This window comes from Pituophis catenifer, unplaced genomic scaffold, assembly GCF_029215685.1.
Source record: "Pituophis catenifer annectens isolate HBS135680 unplaced genomic scaffold, rPitCat1.0.hap2 SCAF_1, whole genome shotgun sequence".
Lineage (NCBI taxonomy): Eukaryota > Metazoa > Chordata > Lepidosauria > Squamata > Colubridae > Pituophis > Pituophis catenifer.
In genome coordinates, this window is record NW_027256881.1 from 36,654,285 (window position 1) to 36,675,589 (window position 21,305).

Here is a 21,305-nt window from a genome sequence, read left to right on the forward strand (position 1 = left end):
AACAGTGAAACTACCTGAATCTTGAATCTTGGAAACGCAAGTATTAGCGCTTTGTTGACTTTTCAATCTGAGAAAACGTGAATGAGTGAAAGTGCTTTGAAAAAACATGGCGCTTAGCCTCAGAGTTAACGAGCCAGCGAGTGTGGATTGGTGGAGTTATTTCGCTTTGTTACAAAGTTTCCAAGTTGCTACAAAGTTGCCTTGCTTGTTATAAGAGAAACAATTGGAAAATTTCTCCCTTTCAATATTTGACTTTGACTTTGCTTTACTTCAACCTTTATTTGATTAAATCTGGGGGACTTTTTTAGAAGTCTTTGTGCAGGAGGGAAAGGAAAAGGGACTTCCCTCTTTAGAAAAACTAGATCACGTGGCAGAATGGCTTCAAAGAAGCAGGAAGGGAAGGCAACAGGGGGGGGATCCCCCACACATAAACATGAAACGCAACTTCCCCCTGCTCAAAGTTACAGACTCAGAAAAAAGAATTTGATGTGGGAGATTTAAAAGTATTTATTTCTAAAACTTTGGATGATAAATTTCAAAAATCTCAACAGGAGATAGATGATAAACTTCAAAAATCACATCAGGGGATAGATGATAAACTTCAAAAATCACACCAGGAATTTATGCAGGAAATTAATGAAGTTAAAGATATGGTGAAACAGAATCAAAATAAGGTGACCAAAAAAATATCAGAAGTGGCATCTGGCCTGGCAGAATTTATTGGGAAAGTTGATTTTAAAGTTGAAGAACTTAAATCAGAAGTTAATGTTAAGATGAAAGATAATGATTATAAAATTGCTGATGTTGACAATAAAATGCAGAGAGTTGAAGACGAGATTGTTATGATACAATTCAGGGCAATGGAGTTCGCTATACGGCTTCGGGGAATTCGAGAGGAGGAAAGACAGGATTTGAGACAAGTTTGTTCTGAGGCCTTGGCCAAGATTCTACAAGTTAATCCTGATGTGGTTTTTCATAAAATAGACAAAATTTACAGAGTGAACTCTTGGGTGGCCAGACAAAGACAATTACCTAGAGATGTGGTCATATATTTTACAGATAGAGAAATAAGAAATGATATCCTGCAAAAATCCTTTTACACTTCTGTACAAGTGGGGGGCTCACGAATTGGAATTTACAAAGAATTGCCTCCTAAAATGCTGAAAGCTAGAAAAGAATTTGGCTTTCTTGTCAAGGAATTGCAAAATTTACAGATACCCTTCCGGTGGGACGCGCCAGCTGGGATAATTTTCAGATATAAGGGAGAAAGATGCCGTTTGAATACCGTGGAGAAGGCACAACATTTTTATACTACTATTCTTAAGGAAAGAACACCATCTCCACGTACATCTACAGTTTTGGAGATTAAAGAGAGTGAAGAGAAGCAACCTCAACGAGAATTGCAAGAACAGTCCAAGCAGGAATTAAAAGAAGTGCAAGGTGCAGAAGGAGGTTTTCTGGATGAGCCCTTGCTGGAATCTTCTCCAATTTTGGACTCGGTTCGGATGATTGAAGTTAAGGATCAACGTATAACTAGAGCTCAATCTAAGTTACTTAAACAAAAGCAACAACAACAACAGGAAAGACAAGACAAGGAGGCAGTTAAGAGTACTGCACAAGAGATTGGAGCTATGGGAGGAGCGAGATCGAAGCTTTCGGATGACCTTCAAGTATTTTGCTCTGTGCTCCAGAAAGAGGCTGATGACCTTTAAGTGTTTATCTTGGAATGTTAATGGGTTGAATTCAGCACAGAAAAGGAAGAAATTATTTACATATTTGAAACAATTTAATAATGATATAATTTGTTTACAAGAAACGCATATCACAACTCAAGATCAAAAATATCTGATAAACTCCAAACTAGGAACACATTTTATATCTTCAACTTCGCAAAAAAAGAACGGTGTGGTTATTTATGTAAATAAAAAGTTAACAGCTAAAGTTATAGAAGCAGATGAAGATGGTAGGTTTGTAGCAATTGAATTGCTTACAGCAAATGGCCAAATTCTTTTGATTGGAATTTATGCTCCCAATCAACAACAGGACCATTTCTATAAGATGTTACATACTAAAATACTGCAATGGGATTACAGATCTATTTTAATTATGGGAGACTGGAATGGAGTAATTGATTCTAAATTAGATAAAAAGAGTTTGGCAAAGGCTAGAATCAGACTACCACAGACTTTTTTTGACATGAAAGAAGATATGGAACTAAAAGATGTTTGGAGAATACATAATCCAAAAGAACTGGACTACACTTTCTTTTCTGATAGACACAGATCCTTCTCTAGGATTGATTTTATCTTGTTGTCAGATGATTTACTTGTCAAGACAAAAAGAACAAAGATTTTTCCAAGAACTTTGATTGACCATAGCCCAGTATGGATAGAAATTGAGATGGATAAGGTTGAGAGACGTTCTTGGAGATTAAATGAGAACTTGTTTAGATATGAAAAAAATACAACAGAACTTAAAAAGCATTTGAAAGAATTTTTTGAAATAAATTCGAATAAAGGTACCCCAATTGAAATTGTCTGGGACGCAAGTAAAGCTTATATGAGAGGGGTACTCATCTACATGAACTCTAAACATAGACTGTTTCGACAAAAGAAAAGATCTGAATTGGAAATAGAAATAAAGAATAAAGAACAGTTACTTATTAAAAATCCAACAGATGAAAGAATAAGCAGTGCTATAAAACTTTTGAAAGACCAATTTCAAATGCTTATGGCGGAACAAGTTGCAACAAACTTACAATATGCGAAGCATAATACATTCTGTAACGCTAATAAACCGGGCAGATGGTTGGCTTACACATTGAGGAAAAAACAAAGTATACGGACTATAGATAGTATTGATATTGGAGGGAAAGAAATTTTTCAACAAAAATTAATTAAAGAAGCTTTTGTGGACTATTATACCAAACTATATGCCAAAGAGGAGGTGCAGAATGGACTTATAGAAAAATATTTAAACGATAAAAGAGTTACAAAAATTACTGATCAACAAAAGGAAAGAATGAATTATCCTATAACAGAGGAGGAGATAATAATAGCAATTAAACAGTTAAAAACAGCCAAAGCTCCTGGTACGGATGGTTTGACCGCAGTGTATTACAAAACTTTGCAAGCTGAAATGGTGGAACAACTTAGAGATTTATTTTGCAATATTCAACAAGGGGGTAAAATACCCCCATCATGGACAACAGCTTACATATCTTTGATACCAAAAGAACAAGTCGGTCCTAAAAAACCAGAGAATTATAGACCAATATCTCTTTTGAATACAGATTATAAAATCTATGCGAAAGTATTAGCCAACAGGTTGATGCCAGTAATCCAAAAGGTGATTCATGAGGATCAAGCGGGATTCATCGAGGGCAGACACATGAAGGACAATGTAAGGCAAGTAATAGACTTATTGGAATATCTTGAGAAGAATAAACAGATTCCTGCAGTGCTGGTCTTTTTGGATGCAGAGAAGGCCTTTGATAGAGTGGATTGGAATTTTCTACTAAAGACTTTAAAAAAGATGGACTTTGGGGATCAATTTATACAGGCGATTTCAGCAATTTATCAAGAGCAAAAGGCACAGATCATTATTAATGGAAGTTTGACAACAGAGTTTAAAATTGAAAAAGGAACAAGACAGGGATGTCCGTTGTCCCCACTTTTATTTATTTTAACACTAGAAGTCTTGTTAAATACAATAAGGGACTCTAATATCTTGAAAGGTATAAAGATTAGGCAAGAGGATTACAGAATAAAGGCATTTGCAGATGATCTGGTTGTTACCCTATCACAACCAATGGAATCAATAATCCTGATGAAGGACATTATACAAGACTATGGTAGAGTTTCAGGTTTTAGACTGAATCCAAAAAAGACTAAAATGATAGTTAAAAACATGACACAAGATCGTAAACATGAGTTTGAAAGGAGGGCAGGTTTTGAGACTGTACCTAAGGTAAAATATCTAGGAGTTCAGGTTGCAGAATCAAATATGAAATTGTTTCAAAATAACTATGAGGTGTTGTGGCGAGAGGTGCAGAAAGACATGGAGACTTGGAAAAAACTGCAGCTGTCTTTACTTGGAAGAATAGCAGCAGTTAAGATGAACATTTTGCCAAGATTTCTTTTTTTGTTTCAAATGATTCCGGTGCTTAAAAGTGATAAACAATTGAAAGTTTGGCAATCTGGAGTGAATAAGTTTGTCTGGAACGAGAAGAAGCCGAGAGTGAAATTGAAAATTATGCAAGATGTTCCAGAAAGAGGAGGTCTTAAACTTCCAAACCTACAGCTATATTATGATGCAGCAGCTTTAACTTTAACAAGTGACTGGTTTGGAAGGAAAAAGACTGGAATATTGAATGCAGAAAGTTTTGATCTTGAATTTGGATGGCATGCTTACTTATTTTACGACGACAAAGTAGATAAAGTATTTAAAAGTCATATACTTAGAGATTCTTTGATGAGAGTTTGGAAGAAGCACCGACTCAAATGGGATTATAAAATACCGTTATGGCTGGATCTTGGTCATACTTTGTGGAATACAAATATAATGTCACTCGGGGGGTTTTTATATAAAGAGGTTCTTTTTACAGATGCGGGCAGATGGCAGCTGAAGACATTGCAGACACTGTTGGATGAAGGGATTAATTTAACTTGGTTACAATATAATCAATTACAACTGAGATGGAAAGAGGACCAAAAAACTGGTATTATGTTGCATGAGGAAGAATTGGTTAGACATATAAGAGAGAAAGGTCCAATGCATATCAAAAGGCTTTATAATGTTTTGCTAGAAAGAGATTCAGAAACTGAATTAGTTAAAGACTGTATGATTAAGTGGGCACAGAATTTTGAAGAACCAGTGATGCTGGAAACATGGGAAAAAATTTGGGTTCAGAATGTTAAATTTACACAGTCGCAGAACCTGAGGGAAAATTTCTACAAAATGTTTTATAGATGGCATTTAGATCCCAAAAAGTTGTCATGTATGTACCCTAATGTTCAGCCAAAATGTTGGAGATGTGAATGTTTGGATGCTACGTATTATCATGTTTGGTGGACCTGTAGGAAAGTTAAGGCTTTTTGGATAAAAATTTGGTGGGTCATGCAGAATGTTTTGAAGAAAAAAATTCAATTTTCTCCACAACTGTTTTTATTGGGTATAGTTAAGGGTTTTACATTGGGTGAAACAAAATTGATATTGTATATGATAACAGCAGCAAGATTGTTGATAGGTAAATATTGGAAGAATGAAGCTTTGCCCACTATTGAGGAATGGACTTTGAAGATGGCCAGTTTTGCAGAGATGGCGAAGATTTCAGCATATTTAAAAGACTGTTCACAAGAGACTTATGAGTGGGAATGGAAAAGGTGGATAGAATATGTTCAGAACAAATATCAAACTAGAAAGTATCAAATAGCTTTTATTTGAAAATAATGTACTAGAAAATTTTTTAATGTAATGAGATAAAGAGAAAAATTATACAGGGGAGGGAGGGGTTCAAGTTTAAATATAAGTGTTATATATTAGGGTTCTTTATGAGTATGAGTATATTATAGGGAAGTCTGGGGGGAAGGAAGGGTTAGGGAGGGTTAGGGAGGTTGGGAAGTTTGGGGGGGGTGGGGGGGGAAAAAGGGGTGAAAATGTAATTGTAAAACTTTTGCAATAAAAAAAAAAAAGAGGGGATGGCTCTATATAATGTACCTTTCACAAGGTAATATGTTGGTGGGTTCTAAAACTTCTATCTATACACAAAAAGTCTCTTCAGCAAAGGTTAATAATTTGGTTGCTATGATGACTTGTAACTTCACCATGCACTGTGCAAAGAGAAGAATTAAACAATTCATAAAGGTTTTCATGTCAAACTGAAGGCCATAAAATCTCCAATCACAAGAGTCTAGCTTTTTATACTCCAGAAAGTTTACTATCCCAGTAACCACAGGTGAACTGTTCATGAATGTAAAAATACTAACAAAGCCTGGCACAGAATGCTCTATTTATTTATTTAAATGTATGCCCTGCTCAACCATTTCACATCACTGTGTGTAGGAGTTTCATTTTACAAATCACAATTTTGTTGTTTGGTTTTAAAGAAAAAACAGCTTAGCTGGAAGGAATAGAAGGACAAAAGGCAACATTAACTGCAAGAGCAAGTACAGAGAGTACTAAGTAATTCAAGAGTTGAGTTCTAATTTATAATAATTTATTTATAATTTTACTGGCATTACACAGCAAAATCTTAATGAATCATTTTTTAAAAGGGCAACAAGTATCCTTTAGATCATTTTTGGAATTTTTAATCCTCTATTGTATATCAGCCTTTATATTTCTAGAATAAGATACCGTTTCATTGTATTATGGATAGGAGTTGAAATCCAATACTTGAGGCATGAAGTTGGAGAAAGCTAATGTAAGCATTTGATGAGAGTGGAGACAAAGAACACTCAATTTTTCTCTGATTTTGTCTTTATCATTTTTTTGAGTGGATCTTCCCAGAAAAAAAGGATTGCTTATTCAAAGTGTTCTGCAAAAATGTTCATTGCTAACACATACACACTCACAAATACATAAACTCTTTCCATAACATGTAACTACTATTAATCTGAACAACAGGAATTGCAATATATTTGGTATACATAGGTCTGAGTTACCAATTTGATCCATTTTTCTGAATGTCTATCACTACCTTTTTATTGATACTGATACAATACTGAGTTGTACCGTAATTTCTAAATGATAAATCCTAACTTCCAGAGAAGTGTGTGATCATGTTTGGGGAAAAAATGTTCTTGTAGCATATTGACCAAAATGTGCCAATATTGAGAGTACTGACCTTATTATTAAAAGGCAATGCTGCATGTAACATTGGTATGACTAAGCCTAGTAATTTTATTATATTACAAAGCATTATGTGAAAACTGTGGTTGATCAAAGCCATGATGGGCAGCAGACATTAATTTATAGGCCCACCAGGTGATAAAAATAAAATATGCAAGACTATAACATGCAATCCAGAGGGGAAAAGCTTTACTATATGATATTAATAGATGAGTAGAAATAAGAGACTATGGAAAATACTACTCGGCCATTTAGTCACAAAAATGAATGTGAATAACAATTCCTTTGTGAGTATTTCATTAGAAAAAGCTGTTTCAAATAAATGGTTTATGCATAAGTCTATTCATGCATACACATGGATTAAAAAAAAGAACTGAACTGATTTAAATTGAATGGTTAGGAAGAAAGATAGAGAATATTAGTGAAGGATACAAAGTCATAAGAGGTTCTGAATATGAAATATGCCATTTTGGCCAGTCAAGAGTGTATCTTGGGAAATACAGACATTGAAGAAGTGTGAAAATAATGCTTACTTCAGGAAGAGAAAGCAATTATGAAAAGATATTACAAAAGATAACCCAACTGGTATTATCCAGTTGGGTTATCTTCCCAACTAGATAAATACAAAGTGGATATTAAAAGAAAGGGAAGACGTTGCGACGTAGTGGTTAGAATGCAGCGTTGCAGACTAACTCTGTCCACTGCCAGGAATTTGATCCTGACCAGCTCAAAGTTGACTCAGCCTTCCATCCTTCCGAGATCAGTAAAATGAGGACTCAGATTGTTGGGGGCAATATGCTGACATTTGTAGATGTCTCTTATTGCTCAAAGAATGCTGTAAAGCACTATGGAGAGGTTTATAAGTCTTATTGCTATTGTATAAATCTAAGTACTATCACTATTGCTAATATAAAAGCTTCCTGGAAATGATGGAAAACAACTATATCACTAAGTACCACTGGAGTATGGAGGAGCTTGAGGAAATGTAAGTAGTGATGGTTGAAAAAAATGAATGTGAGAGCAGTCATCATTATCCCTAATGATGGAGAGGGTAAGCATAACATTGCTTACCTGAAAGATAACAGCAAAAATGAGGATGTAGTTATGCATGTACCCATGGATAGGGAAATCTACTACTGAAAATCTTATTGTTTTTATTCAATATTCTTACTATTAATGCAAATAACCAAAGCATCCTGGCATAGAATATATATGATAGGACCATAAATCATTCTACTTTCATAGATTACCGTATTCATGTCCAAAGTTTCATCGATCATCTTTTGGAAATTGGAGAAATCACAATTTAGCTCTTTAAGAGGTTTCGTGAATATCGCATCTAGTAGCATATTGCAGTTTCCTGTGAAAAGATAAAACACATAGAAAAGAATCGCCAATAAATAAATTGACTGACAATCCTACTTGAATTAATCAGTTATGTTTAAATAGGTTAGCAGCTGTATAGCAACTTATTAAATAGTAATTTGAGAACCAGTTTGGTGCAGTGGTCAGGCTAGAATTAGGGGACCATGAGTTTTAGTCTTGTCTCAGGCTTGAAGGCAGTTGAGTAGCTTTGAGCCAGCTCTCTCTCTCAGCCCAGGGAAGAAGACAAGGGCAAACTACTTTTGAGTCTTGCCAGAAGAACTACAGAGAAAACCCAGGCAATCTTCAAGAATCAACAATAATTTGAAAGGGAAAAAATTTAGTAATTTACAGAATTATACATTTAACTATATGGTCGGTAGTAGAGAGAATTTTAACACTTTCGTGGATTCCCAGAGTCTTGATCAGCTTAGCATTTTTCTCCTTTCATAAGGAATCCTGAATCAAATCAAACTATTTCTAACATGAGAACAGTCATACTCTTTAATCCAGTCATTTGGAATGTAACCCTACTCAACATGGAATGTCATATATATATGTATCGTGTAAATATTTTGGACTGCTTTCATTGTATCCTGAATAGAAAGGGTAGAAAAGTGCAAATTATTTTTTAAATTATTATTGCTTAACGAGTCTACTTCACAATTCTGAACAAAACCTAATTTGTTCATCATTTGTTCCCACAATGTAGCACAATACTGCAAATTACTTGCTTGCCATTAATGGAACAGGTATAAATCCTGACTTACTGCAAAATATTGTTCTGCCTCGCAGGGAACAACAGAGAAGGGATAACTCCTATTCAGGTGAGAAGCTGGGTCAGAAAGAATTTTTCTTTCTCTGCCCTTAGAGGGAAACTCTCCTTTGCTATTATTTATCACAGCAGTAACCGAGACCACAGAAAGAGAGTTAGTATAGTAATATTTCCTAGGTTTATAGTACTCCCTGCAAGACCAATGGTTGCATTTAAGAAGCCAATCTATCAATCTTCCAATGTCAGAAAAATATCGAATGGTGAGCCCAAGTGAGTTCAATTTGACTCCTAGTGGTTTCCTGAACATGTGTGTGCAACATTATTATCCATATAGCTATAAGATGGGGAGGCAGGAATCCTTCTGCTCCAAAGGCTCTTTTGTAGGAATCCTTCTGCTCCAAAGGCAAAAGGCTCTTTTGTACCATTTATTTGGATACCAAGAACCAGGGTGGATTTGATTTAAATCAAGTCAATTTAAATCATGGTTTAAACCATTAGAAAAAAAGGCTTGATTTAAATCAACTCAATTTAAATCATAATTTTTAAAGAGCAACTGTCATCTCTGTCCTGCAGCTCCTCCTGACCTGCTGCTGTCTCACCGACAGTCCCAATATTGAAGAATATACAGCCTCATGCTATATAACTAAGCTTCATTTCATGCTGAATAAACTAAATTATGAATGTATCTTAAATAGAAAGCTATATTTAGATAGATTTTTACTCCAAAAGCATTTTATTAAAATAAATTTGATTTTTTAAAAATCCAATTAAAAAAATCTGATTTTTAATTAAAAAATCATCAATTTTTATCTACCCTGCCAAGTACATGATGGAGTACATACTCTCCCTGGCATTCTCCTGTCTTCAAGGTTAGCGCCTATGTTACTTGCACCAAATCAGACTTTCTAATAGGTATGTACAGGCAAGATTTTGGGGTCCTTCCATATGACTCTCAATACAAACAACACAAGTTGTATAAGAAAGGGAGGTAATTTTTGCAGAAATATGCAATAACCATTATCTAGGTAAAGGGGCTGAAACATTCTTTAAGTCCTGGGAAACACAGCTGAAGCAAATGCTTCTCCGATTCTCTGGTCTGATCTATCTGGTAGGGTTGATCAATTTTATAAAGCAATTTCTATTTCTGTTCAACCTTAGTAATTTCTCTAATGCTGTAAAATAAATACAGGTAGTCCTCGACTTACGATCACAATTCAGCCCAAAATTTTTGTTGCTAAGTGAAATGTTTGTTAAGTGAATTTTGGCCCATTTTATGACCTTAAGTGAATCACTGCAGTTGTTAAATTAGTGACATCATTGTTAAGCGAAACTGGCTTCCCCATTGACTTTGCTTGTAAAAAGGTGATCACCTGATCCTGGGACACTGCAACCGTCATAAATATGAATCAGTTGCCAATCATCTGAATTTTGATCACATGACCTTAGGAATGCTGCAATGGTTGTAATTGTGAAAAACAGTCATAAATCACTTTTTTCAGTGCTATTGTAATTTTGAATAGTCACTAAATGAACTGTTGTAAGTAGAAGACTATCTGTACTGTTTGCCTGGATTAAACACATTTTGCCAATTACTAATATAACCTCCTAAAATTAAGCACATAAATGATGGAGACAACAACAGGCTAGAAGTCAATACTACTCTAAGATTTGCAGAGGAACGAAGAAAAATTAAAAGAATAAAATCCAGAGGAGAGAGACTTTTAAAACCAATCCGTAAATAAGTAATATACAAAGTATATTCAGTAGCTACAGAATTTTGACAAATTCTGAGCAACAAGATAAATATAACAGAGCCCCTTGAAGAAAGTATGACTGATTGGCTGACACCTTCAACTTACTTTCACAGTATAAATTTCTGTTCCAGACCCTATTTTAGAAGCTAATACATTTCTGGTTTTATGATTCCGAACGTGGAATTTGCTTCTTTGTGGTATTATTTTTTTTTTAAAAAAAACTTCAAATTTATAGTAGCAGTCAGGCAGCAAGCATGTTATAAAGGTTTTAATAGATAACAAATCTGGCATTTTTCATGCTGCCAACTTAAAGATCTTTACTAAAATGCCATTTAATTTTCTCAGCTACAGTACTGGCATATTTAAATCAGATGGATTATTTTTGCAGAAGTTAGAAGGTTTACCTTTTGTTAACTTAATGAACAGTCAGATCTTTATATTTGCCATTTGATGTCAGATGCAAATTGACATTTATTGTACTGAAAAGGAACGGCCTGATCATTCAGTTCAAGCTGCTAGAGAAATGTCCAAAAGATTAGGGACTGTAGTGCACTTGGACTATTCATACAATAAAGCAACAGTTCTTGTACATAGCCTTTTTAAAAACCAATTTGTTTTCATTCAACTTAATAGCCAGGAATTTCCATCAGATTCTGATTCATTCCTGGAGAAAGTTAATATAATTTTGACGCATCCTATAGACATTGAATGTTATTAAGATTTGTTTGAAACGTATCAAGTTTGAATAATCTGTTTTCTTTTCAATATCCCACAACAATCAATTTCAAAATTTCTCAGAGTTCCCTTGTATAATAGAATATTCAGCATGGAAGTTTATTACTATAAATATTTGGACCATGTCTACATGTACAGACTTCAACTCCGAGTTCTCAGTAATGGCCATGATGGCTGGGGAGTTCTATGAGTTGAACACTATGCACCTAGTGTTAAATTTGGGAAAGATTTTTCCAGAGCCAGAATGTTAGCTACCTTTAGCCAAAAACCACTTTGCCTTCTTATGTCTAACTCTACAACACAATAGCACTTATATACCACGTCTTATATGCGGTTTAGAGTCAGCATATTGTCCCCAACAATTTGGGTCCTCATTTTACCCACCTCAGAAGGATGGAAGGCTGAGTCAACCTTGAGACTGGTGAGATGTGAACTACCAAATTGCAGTCAGCTGGCAGTCAGCAGAAGTAGCCTGCAATACTGCACTCTAACCACTGCACCACCATGGCTCACTAGGTACTAGTACTTCTGACAGGGTGTGTGTGTGTTAATTTGCAGGTGACTGTGACACTTCTTAATAGCTGTTGACACTATGGCTTATTCATTTATTTGATGGACAAGCTGGAAATTTGGGATGTTTTTAGTCTCATACTCTCTTAGTCACAAACAAATGTTTCTACTTTCACAACTAAATTAGATCTGCTCCCAGTATATACTTTAATCAGTCAGGGCTTCATTGGCTATTCCTCTATGTACAGGAGTCTATCTATATCAACTCCTTCAAGATTTCTCAGCCATATTGCTAGTTCTTTATGGACAACGTGCTATATAGAGGTTTCTAGACAAACAGTGTTAGGACTACATTTTGAACAAAAGATAACTAATGCTTGTTATGATCAACCAAGGAATGTTATATTTTGGCTTCAATTTATTCTAAAGCCAGCATACCAATTTACATCTTACTCTTTTTTCCCCTCCTATTTCTATTCATCTTTCCTTGTTTACACTTGATCAATTCTGAGTTACAAATATTTCTAAAGATTAGCATCCCAAACCTGCTTTGTTACTATTCTAAAATTCTTTTTTTATTTAGCAAATTACATTTCTCCGTCTTCTTCTTTTTCTCTTACTACAATTCGGAATAGCATGCTGAGCCACATAGTAGGATTATCACACAAACTGAATGGTTTTTTTATTCAGCACATGGAAAACTTGACTGACTTTATACGTTCACTGGACATACAGGTAACTTCATGTACATATGTAAATAAGTTCATGTAATAAGAGTCATGACTGACACAAAAGTGTATCTAATCCTGCTTTGTTGTAAACAACTTGGTTATATCCAAGCATTTCTTACTTCAGAAGTGAAGTGAGCAATCTTGACTTGTGCTCTGAATAAAAAATACCCTAGCCATAACTTTTTTGATTATTGCCCAGTTTAGAAATTTCTAATTGCTGCACTGTTTCACTGCATCAATTAGCATATTTTAATTGCTATTTTCTCTTTCCATTGATTATGTTTTTAAATTTTTATTGATTAAGTTCTTTGGTTGTTCTGTACTTAAAGAGATTGAGGCTATATTCCTAATACCAAAATACTGATTTCAAGTCAATTTAATAATCAGAATTGGGGGTTTTCCCCCATATTGCCTACACTAATTGTTTTCTTCTTATATGAAAAATGAACAAAGGAATACAAATGTCAGATGACAAGGCATTCCAAACCAGAATGCTTAGCTTTTTACACATGTAAAACTTACACACTAACACTGGCAGTAAAACAGTTCTCCTGGATGCTGTAAAAATCCTCTTGGCAGCTGAATAGAGTTTATGAACTACAAGCACAATATTTAGAAAATATCTATTTTCTAAATATCTAAATTTCTATTTCTAAACATTTCTAACATTTTTAGAAGTAAAACATCTAATTTTTTTAAAAAAAATTAGAAAATTTCTAAACATATTTAGAAAATAAGAAAAAAAATTACCATTATTTTTTTCCAGTGCCTGTATCACATTAGGTAGTTGATTAATTGCCTGATACATTTTGTAACAGTCCTGTAGAGTAGCTTTCTTCTGAAATTTTTTTCCTATCCGATTGAAGTCTGGGAAGCGGCGGAGGAGATCTTCTTGAAGAATTTGTCTTAGTTCTCCATCTTCCATGAAGGCCTCCACCATATCTAACCTAAGTGTAAGATAAGTTTAAAATAGACAGGAAAAAAAGTTTAGCATATGGGACTGTCATGATTTTGAAAACCGTGACACATTTTCAAATTAACTTTGAAAGTTAATCAAAGATCTGGATGGGGAGGAACAGGCTTAGACTCAACCCTTCCAAGACCGAGTGGCTGTGGTTCCTGGCGTCCCGGTATAGTCAGCTGGCTCCATCGCTGACTATTGGGGGGCGAGATCTTGGCCCCCTCAGAGAGGGCTCACAACTTGGGTGTTCTCCTGGATGCACGGCTGTCTTTGGAAGATCATATGACAGCCGTGGCCAGGGGAGCTTTTTATCAGGTTTGCCTGATATGCCAGTTGCGTCCCTTTCTGGACCAGGATGCCCTGCGCACGGTCACTCATGCCCTCGTCACGTCCCATCTGGACTACTGTAACGCTCTCTACATGGGGCTCCCCTTGAAGAGCACTCGGAGGCTCCAACTGGTCCAGAATGTGGCTGCACGGGTGATTATGGGTGCGACTTGGCGCACCCATGTAACACCTCTCCTGCACGAGCTGCACTGGCTCCCGATGGTCTTCCGGGTACGATTCAAGGTGTTGGTTACCACCTTTAAAGCGCTCCATGGCTTAGGATCAGGGTATATACGAGACCGCCTTCTGACACCGACAGCCTCCCACCGGCCAATACGCTCCCACAGAGAGGGGCTCCTCAGGGTGCCGTCGGCCAAACAATGCCGACTGGCAACACCCAGGGGGAGAGCCTTCTCTGTGGGGGCACCAGCCCTCTGGAATGAGCTGCCCCTAGAGGTTTGTCTTATCCCTGACCTGTGTACCTTTCGCCGCACCCTGAAGACCCTTTTGTTCCAACAAGCCGGGCTGGCCTAATATGAATTTTATAAGGGGTGTATGTTACTTTTTTTAATTTTGTGGGCCAAATTTTTATATATTCAGTTTTAAATTGTTTTTAAATTTTGTAAATTTATATGTGCTTTAATATGGCTGTACACCGCCCTGAGTCCTTCGGGAGAAGGGCGGTATAGAAATCTAATAAATCTAAATCTAAATCTAACTTTTAAAATGGGAGCTTAAAATTAATCAGAGTGCTAGGCTGGGGATAACTGTTCTAAGATGTCAATGACCATAACCATAAATCATTTCACCATCAGAAATACTTTTTTTGCATAAATTTTATTATGAGTTTTTTAAAAAAGATAAAAACTAACAAAAATTAATACAAAGTAAAGAAAAAGAAGAAGGGAAAAGAAGAAAAAGAGAAAAGTGTAAAAAGAGAAAAAGAGAAAGAGGCTTCCAATTTCCTTTGCAGCAAATAGAAGTATGATTAGAAAATTATCTTACTCTATAGTTACAAAATAGGCTCTTTTTCTATTATCTAATGTTTTATCATCAAAACTATAAATCAAAAGTTCATTTTTTTTATTTCCTACAAAAAGTATATAAAGGGTTTCCAGTAAGCACCAAATATAGATGTTGTCTTTTCTCTAACCAAAGAAGTCAATTTAGCCATCTCAGGAAATTCCATCATCTTCATCATTCCTCCATTGTGGACAGTATCAAACCTTTCCACTTCGAAGCATATAACAAATCTTGCTACAGTTATATATTAAAGCAAAATTCCATGACTTTTTTCCAGCTGTTTATCCATCATTCCCAAAAAATAAATCCTCTGGTTTCATTGTACATTAGTGTTTAAAATCTTCTGAATTAGTACATGTATTTGTATCTAAAATTTTCTGGCTACCAAAGATTCAGCTACAGAATTCCCAAAATCATAGTCCAGTAACAATAATCAAATGACTTTACTAAATGTATATGCTGCCCAATCCCCAGTAACCTGTGATTATAAAATTTCTCAATTTACATATAATAATTCTCAATAATTCTCTAATTATAAAGAAATTATAATCTTCAATTATCATTTTCAGTATGTTTAATGAGGCTCAAAGAATATTTGTCTTTAATTACTGCATTTTACCACCAAAACAAGTGCTAAAATGAGCCAAACTAGAATTTAAATGTTAAATCCATAATTAAAAACGCAAAAATAATTCAAAGCTAAATAGAAATCTCAGCTTCTAAGAAACATAATTCTAATTCTGCAACAAATGATGTTAATTGTAAAGTGCCTGTTTGGGAAAAAAGAGTGATGAAGTTAGTGTCATTTTTTTCAAAGTAATGCTGTTCTGGTTGCCAAATATGACCTATTTGGCTAGCAACAGTTACCTCAGGGTATCACAGCTCACTTGCTCAGTGGAACTGCCACCACACTAGACCTGTAAGCAGGATTACCTTGGCAGAAATGTGTAAAAATACAATATGGTCAGTCATCCACATACATTAATCATTAAAGGACAGGCCTTTAGGTCCACTATCCTAATGGATGATCATATAGCTATAAATCATCCTGACCCCTTGCTATAATAAAATGTTTTTTTTGTTGATTCCATGTTCAGGCAACCCAAAAGTTCCACCCTAGAAATGACCACATAAGAGTTGTTACAAGTACCCAAGGAAAGTGCTCATTTTATAATTGCTTCTAAACTATAACAGGTTCTTCTGTATATGCTGAGAGTTTCAGACATGTATATTATTTATGGTTATTTTTAGCTGTTATTAGACAACCTGTGCCCCTTTGGACCAGTTTTTCAGATACATTTCCTTACCTAAACAGAGAAACAAAATGAGTGGGCAAAAAAGCAGTGGAGCAGGAGCAACTTCTGACATCCTGCCAACTCCCCCATTGAGTTTCATTGTGGTAATTTGGCAGGGAGCACTGGAAATCTCCCTCCCTCCCTTTCCCTTCCCTTCCCAGTAGTCAGGTAAGTGGCTGCTACTGGATGGGTAGGAAGTGAGTGATTGCAAGACTGGCTGGGAAACTGTCACAAAACTTTGAAAATGAAAGTCATGTGACTGCTGCAGCAGTCAGTAGCACTGAAACAGTCACAATCTCCCCAAATTTTGGACACATTATGTAAATTAGACCATTTGAGGTATCTTAGTTCAAAAACTGTACTGGCCAAAATAGCCTACATAATTCTAGACTGCATTAAAAGAGGTATAGAATCAAGATCACATGCAGTGTTGGTGTCACTTTATAATGCCTTGGTAAGACCACACTTGGAATACTATTTTGGTCACCATGTTATTAAAAAAAAGATGTTGAGACGCTAAAAGTGTGCAGAGAAGAGCAACAAAGTTTATTAGGGGAATGGAGACTGAAACGTACGAAGAACTGTTGCAGGAATTGAATATGTCTATTTTAATGAAAAGAAGGACTAGGGGTGACATGATAGCAGTTATCTGAGGGGCTGCCACAAAGAAGAGGGGGTCAACCTATTCTCCAAAGTACCTGAAGGCAGGGCAAGAAGCTGCTTGCTGCAAGGAGGTAAATTGCTGGAGCAGATTTTTTTTTTCCTTGTGCTAATCAAGCTATGCTGAAAACAATAATGAAAGTAAAGCAGGCTGTTTGTTGCTTGCTGCAACGAGGCAAAATTGCTGGGAGGCAGAGCCAGAGGCAGATTTCTTTTTCTTGTTTTCCTCACCAAAAAAGGTAGGTGCGCCTTACAGTCCGGTGCGTCTTATAATCCGAAAAATACGGTACTTAGAATTATTTTTTTGACTATAAAAAATAATTCAAAAATAGGAACATCTCAAACAAATTTTAGACTGGAGAGTGTAAATTTATAAACATATCAAACTATTTTACACAGATATTAGGACTTTTAGCCAGGATTGCTTATTTTTACTGACCATAAATTTCAAAGTTTATTACTCAAAATGTCAAGGATTGAAGCCAAAACTTTTCATGTGCAAAGCACTGAATTAACTTCTAAAGCAACATTTTTTGTGGGCAATGCATTAGCAATATTTATCTAACTAATCTAATGCAATGATTCAATAATACTACATTACAGTGATGCTGCTGCTTTCATTTTTAATTTGAACATATACACTATAGTTTTCTATTTGCAAAATGGAAGTATATAATGGGACAAATGACATATGATTAACATATATTCAACAGCAATGACTACAATCTTCACGAGTAGTATTCTATTTCTAGCCAAAAAAATGGAGGGTGGGGGGGTGGAGTGTTAATGTCCATCAAACTCTCCACAGTGGAACAACATGTTACTATGTATTCCTGATTCATTCAGGTCATTAAAAAGACAGAACATTTGCTCATCAATATGGGTCAACAATAACTAGTAAGGCTTAAGGCAAGTCAAATATTTCTTGTTTGGGAGGAAGACTCAGGCATTCAGAGAATAAAGAATTAATAGGAGCTGTATTAATCACTAGAAAAATCCAGTTTATGACTTTATAGGTTGTTGTTGTTAGTTGCGAAGTCGTGTCCGACCCATCACGACCCCATGGACAATGTTCCTCCAGGCCTTCCTGTCCTCTACCATCCTCTGGAGTTCATTTAAGCCCCCGCCAACTGCTTCAGTGACTCCATCCAGCCACCTCGTTCTTTGTCTTCCCCCTCTTCTTTTGCCCTCAATCTTTCCCAGCATTAGGCTCTTCTCCAGTGAGTCCTTCCTTCTCATTAAGTGGCCAAAGTATTTAAGCTTCATCTTCAGGATCTGGCCTTCTAAAAAGCAGTCAGGGTGGATCTCCTCTAGGACTGACCGGTTTGATCACCTTGTAGTCCAAGGGACTCGCAGGAGTCTTCTCCAGCACCATAGTTCAAAGACCTCAATTTTTTGGCGCTCAGCCTTTCTTATGGTCCAACTTTCACAGCCTTGCACTGCAACTAGGAAAACCATAGCCTTGACTATACGCACTTTTGTTGGCAGGGTGATGTCTATGCTTTTTAGTATGCCGTCTAGATTTGCCATAGCTTTCCTCCCCAGGAGCAAGCTTTATAGGTAGTCTTTGGTTAACTATGGTAATTGGGACAGGAATTTTCATTGCTAAATAATGCAGTTGTAAAGTGTTAATCATGTGATCACATCGGTAGTGATCACGATATCAGCAGTCCCTGCTGTCATTAAGCAAGGATGATGGGTCATTAAGCAAGTCCCTGGTGGATTGCAAACAGACTAACAGGCAGGTAAGGTGTGATGTGAACACAGTGGGATAGCTTTTGCTGAGTAGGGAGGGATGTACAGAGGGGTCATGAAAAGCACTGCAGCTGGGTGTGGTGGTGGTTGTGATGGTGGGAGATGCACAGGTGACCTGTGAGGCATGGCATGGACATGTTAGTAGTGCTGCCAGGCAGAGTTAATATGTCGGTAGCTGCACATGGTGTGTGTGTGTGTGTGTGTGTGTGTGTGTGTGTTGTTTGCTGCTGAGCAGGAAGGGTGCAAACAACTTACTGGAATTATTTTGAGACCTTCCCTCTCAGCTTCCCCATTGATTTTGCTTGTTGGAATCTGGCAGGGAAGGTTGCAAATGGTGATCATGTAACTGCGTATTATAAACATCATAACGCAAGACAGTTGCCAAGCGCTCAGATCGCTATCACGGGACTAGGAGTGCTAGGATGGCTGGAACTTCAATAGCAAGAGCATTAGACTTCACTGTGATTTATAAGGTTTATTAGGTTATAAACCTAAGAGGTTTACAGAGTCAGCATATTACCCCCAACAACAATCTGGGTCTTCATTTTACCGACCTTAGAAGGATAAAAGACTGGGTCAACCTTGAGCCGGTGAGAATCGAACTGCCAAACTGCTGGCAGGAGTCAGTCAGCAGAAGTAGCCTGCAGTACTGGATTCTAACCACTGCACCACCACTGCTCAAGCTTCAGTCTTAAGTATCATCATTCAGCTTGTTCGTAACTTTAAACAGTTGCTGAATGAATAGTCATTTAACAAAGACTACCTGTATTTAAGAAGCAACTCAAATGGTGTGGGGGGGGGGCTAATACCTGCTGGGCACAGGTATTTTCGTAGAAGTGGGGTTCAACAAGTGCAACAGATCTGCATAAAAGAATAAGCAAAGTGAAGCATTCAATAACCATTCTGAATAGCCTTCACAAAGCTTTATGTAGGACGTTAAGAACTCACCCCACACTGTCTAAACAACAGAAATATATAAATCTCAGCCTCCAATAAAGTTATATTCAGACATTCTAGAAAGGAATTAAAAACACCTCACTAGTCAAGGCCATGTGGATTACATCTCTTTTGTAAAAAGCATTCATGTGTTCAGCAAGGATATCTGTGCCATGGAAGTCTTCCTACATATGCACGCAGAAATGCAAACAGGAAAGTTCAAACCAGGGAATGAATGCATGGATGCTTTTTCAATTAGACCTCACATGTTTTCACGGAGAAAGGGTTCACTCCTATCTATTGCAAGTAAATTATAACCTTCTTTGTAATGCCTGAATTCAGGTCTGAATTTGCAATGAGAAAATTGAGGAAGAAAGAATAAACTGAGAAGTTGTAAGTCTAGAGAAAAACCACATCTCTTCTGAAGCTGACTTTTTTATTGTCCTTTTACCTTGATTTGTATTTCCATCCCATTCTTCTTCATTAATACTTACTGCAAACATCATTTTTATTGCTGCTTTTTTGCCATTTTGTAAGTGGCTCTTTGAAAGGAACATAGCCAAAGTGAGATAACAGTAAGAGAAAGATAGGGAGGGAGATTGCAAAGGAGGTTGAGAATGTTTCTGGTTTTCAGATCAGCTGCCTGCAGAGATGCTGGAGGTAAAATATGCTATTCTTCTTTATTTATTTATTTACAGGATTTGTAAACAACCCAAATTGCAAAGCAATTCAAAATGACATGTAATCATTTGAGAACCTATTATGAAATCAAAGAGAAACCATTAACAAGAAACCAAAAAAGGTTTTTAACATTAAGGAAAATATGAAAAAAAAACACAAATACGTTGAATGAGAGAGGATGAATTCTAGAAATCCTTTGTAATTCTCTTTCCTTCCCATTTTTATCTTCATGAAGCAACTTACATTTTTAAAAAAATATCTTAAAAGAGCACCACAAAGCAAAGTCTTTCCGCTGCTGGATGACAAGCAAATCTTACACATAGTGGATTACATTTTGTCTAAAACAGAACAGTATTTTCTGCAGCTTCCTTTAGAAAATTTGTCTTTCATTGCTGCAAACATTAAAATTTTATTTCTTCCTGCTCTGGCAGAGAAGTAGAACATGTTTGCCGTTTATTGCTTCTCCTCCAATAAAAAGAATTATGTCTATACCTTACTTTGTTACAGTCCAACATTTGTTTTGTTTTTAATAAGGAAAGCAAATTAATGTATGCTTTGATGGTGCCTCTCAGCCCTCTGTGCTTTTATTGCTTCAGTTCAGTGCAATTGTCTTGATAAAATGTGCTTGCGTGTAAAGCAGTTTTTAAGACTGGCAGACTGATAAATGTTTGCAGTATGCAATACAAATTATTAAGTTTGGTTTGTTTAGAGCCAATGGAGCATAGAAAGTGCTATAATTGTCTTTGCCATAGATTCAGTCTAGGCTTTTGAAACATGGAAGATCTACAACTGTGAGGCCAAACAAATCTGACCTCAAAAATTATCCTTGCTTTTTTCTGGCTTGCTTACTATCGCTCTTTCCTCTCTACACTTCCTGAAAACTTGGAAATGAAAAGAAGATTCCCTCTTCTTGTCAGCAAATGAAAGTTAACAATCTGATAATATTTA

At 36.2% G+C, this 21,305-nt stretch overlaps 1 protein-coding gene across 2 annotated transcripts in view; it reads right to left on the bottom strand.

The window, feature by feature from the left end:
* The window catches only part of MSH2 (mutS homolog 2), an 89,774-nt gene that overhangs the window by 30,286 nt on the left and 38,183 nt on the right, over positions 1–21,305 (bottom strand). For both annotated transcript variants that reach the window (XM_070947781.1, XM_070947770.1), the window contains 2 exons: positions 13,470–13,666; positions 8,103–8,212 (listed from right to left, as the gene is read on the bottom strand). In XM_070947781.1, the coding sequence (XP_070803882.1) occupies positions 8,103–8,212; positions 13,470–13,666 (307 nt within the window). The remainder of the gene's footprint in view (positions 1–8,102; positions 8,213–13,469; positions 13,667–21,305) is intronic.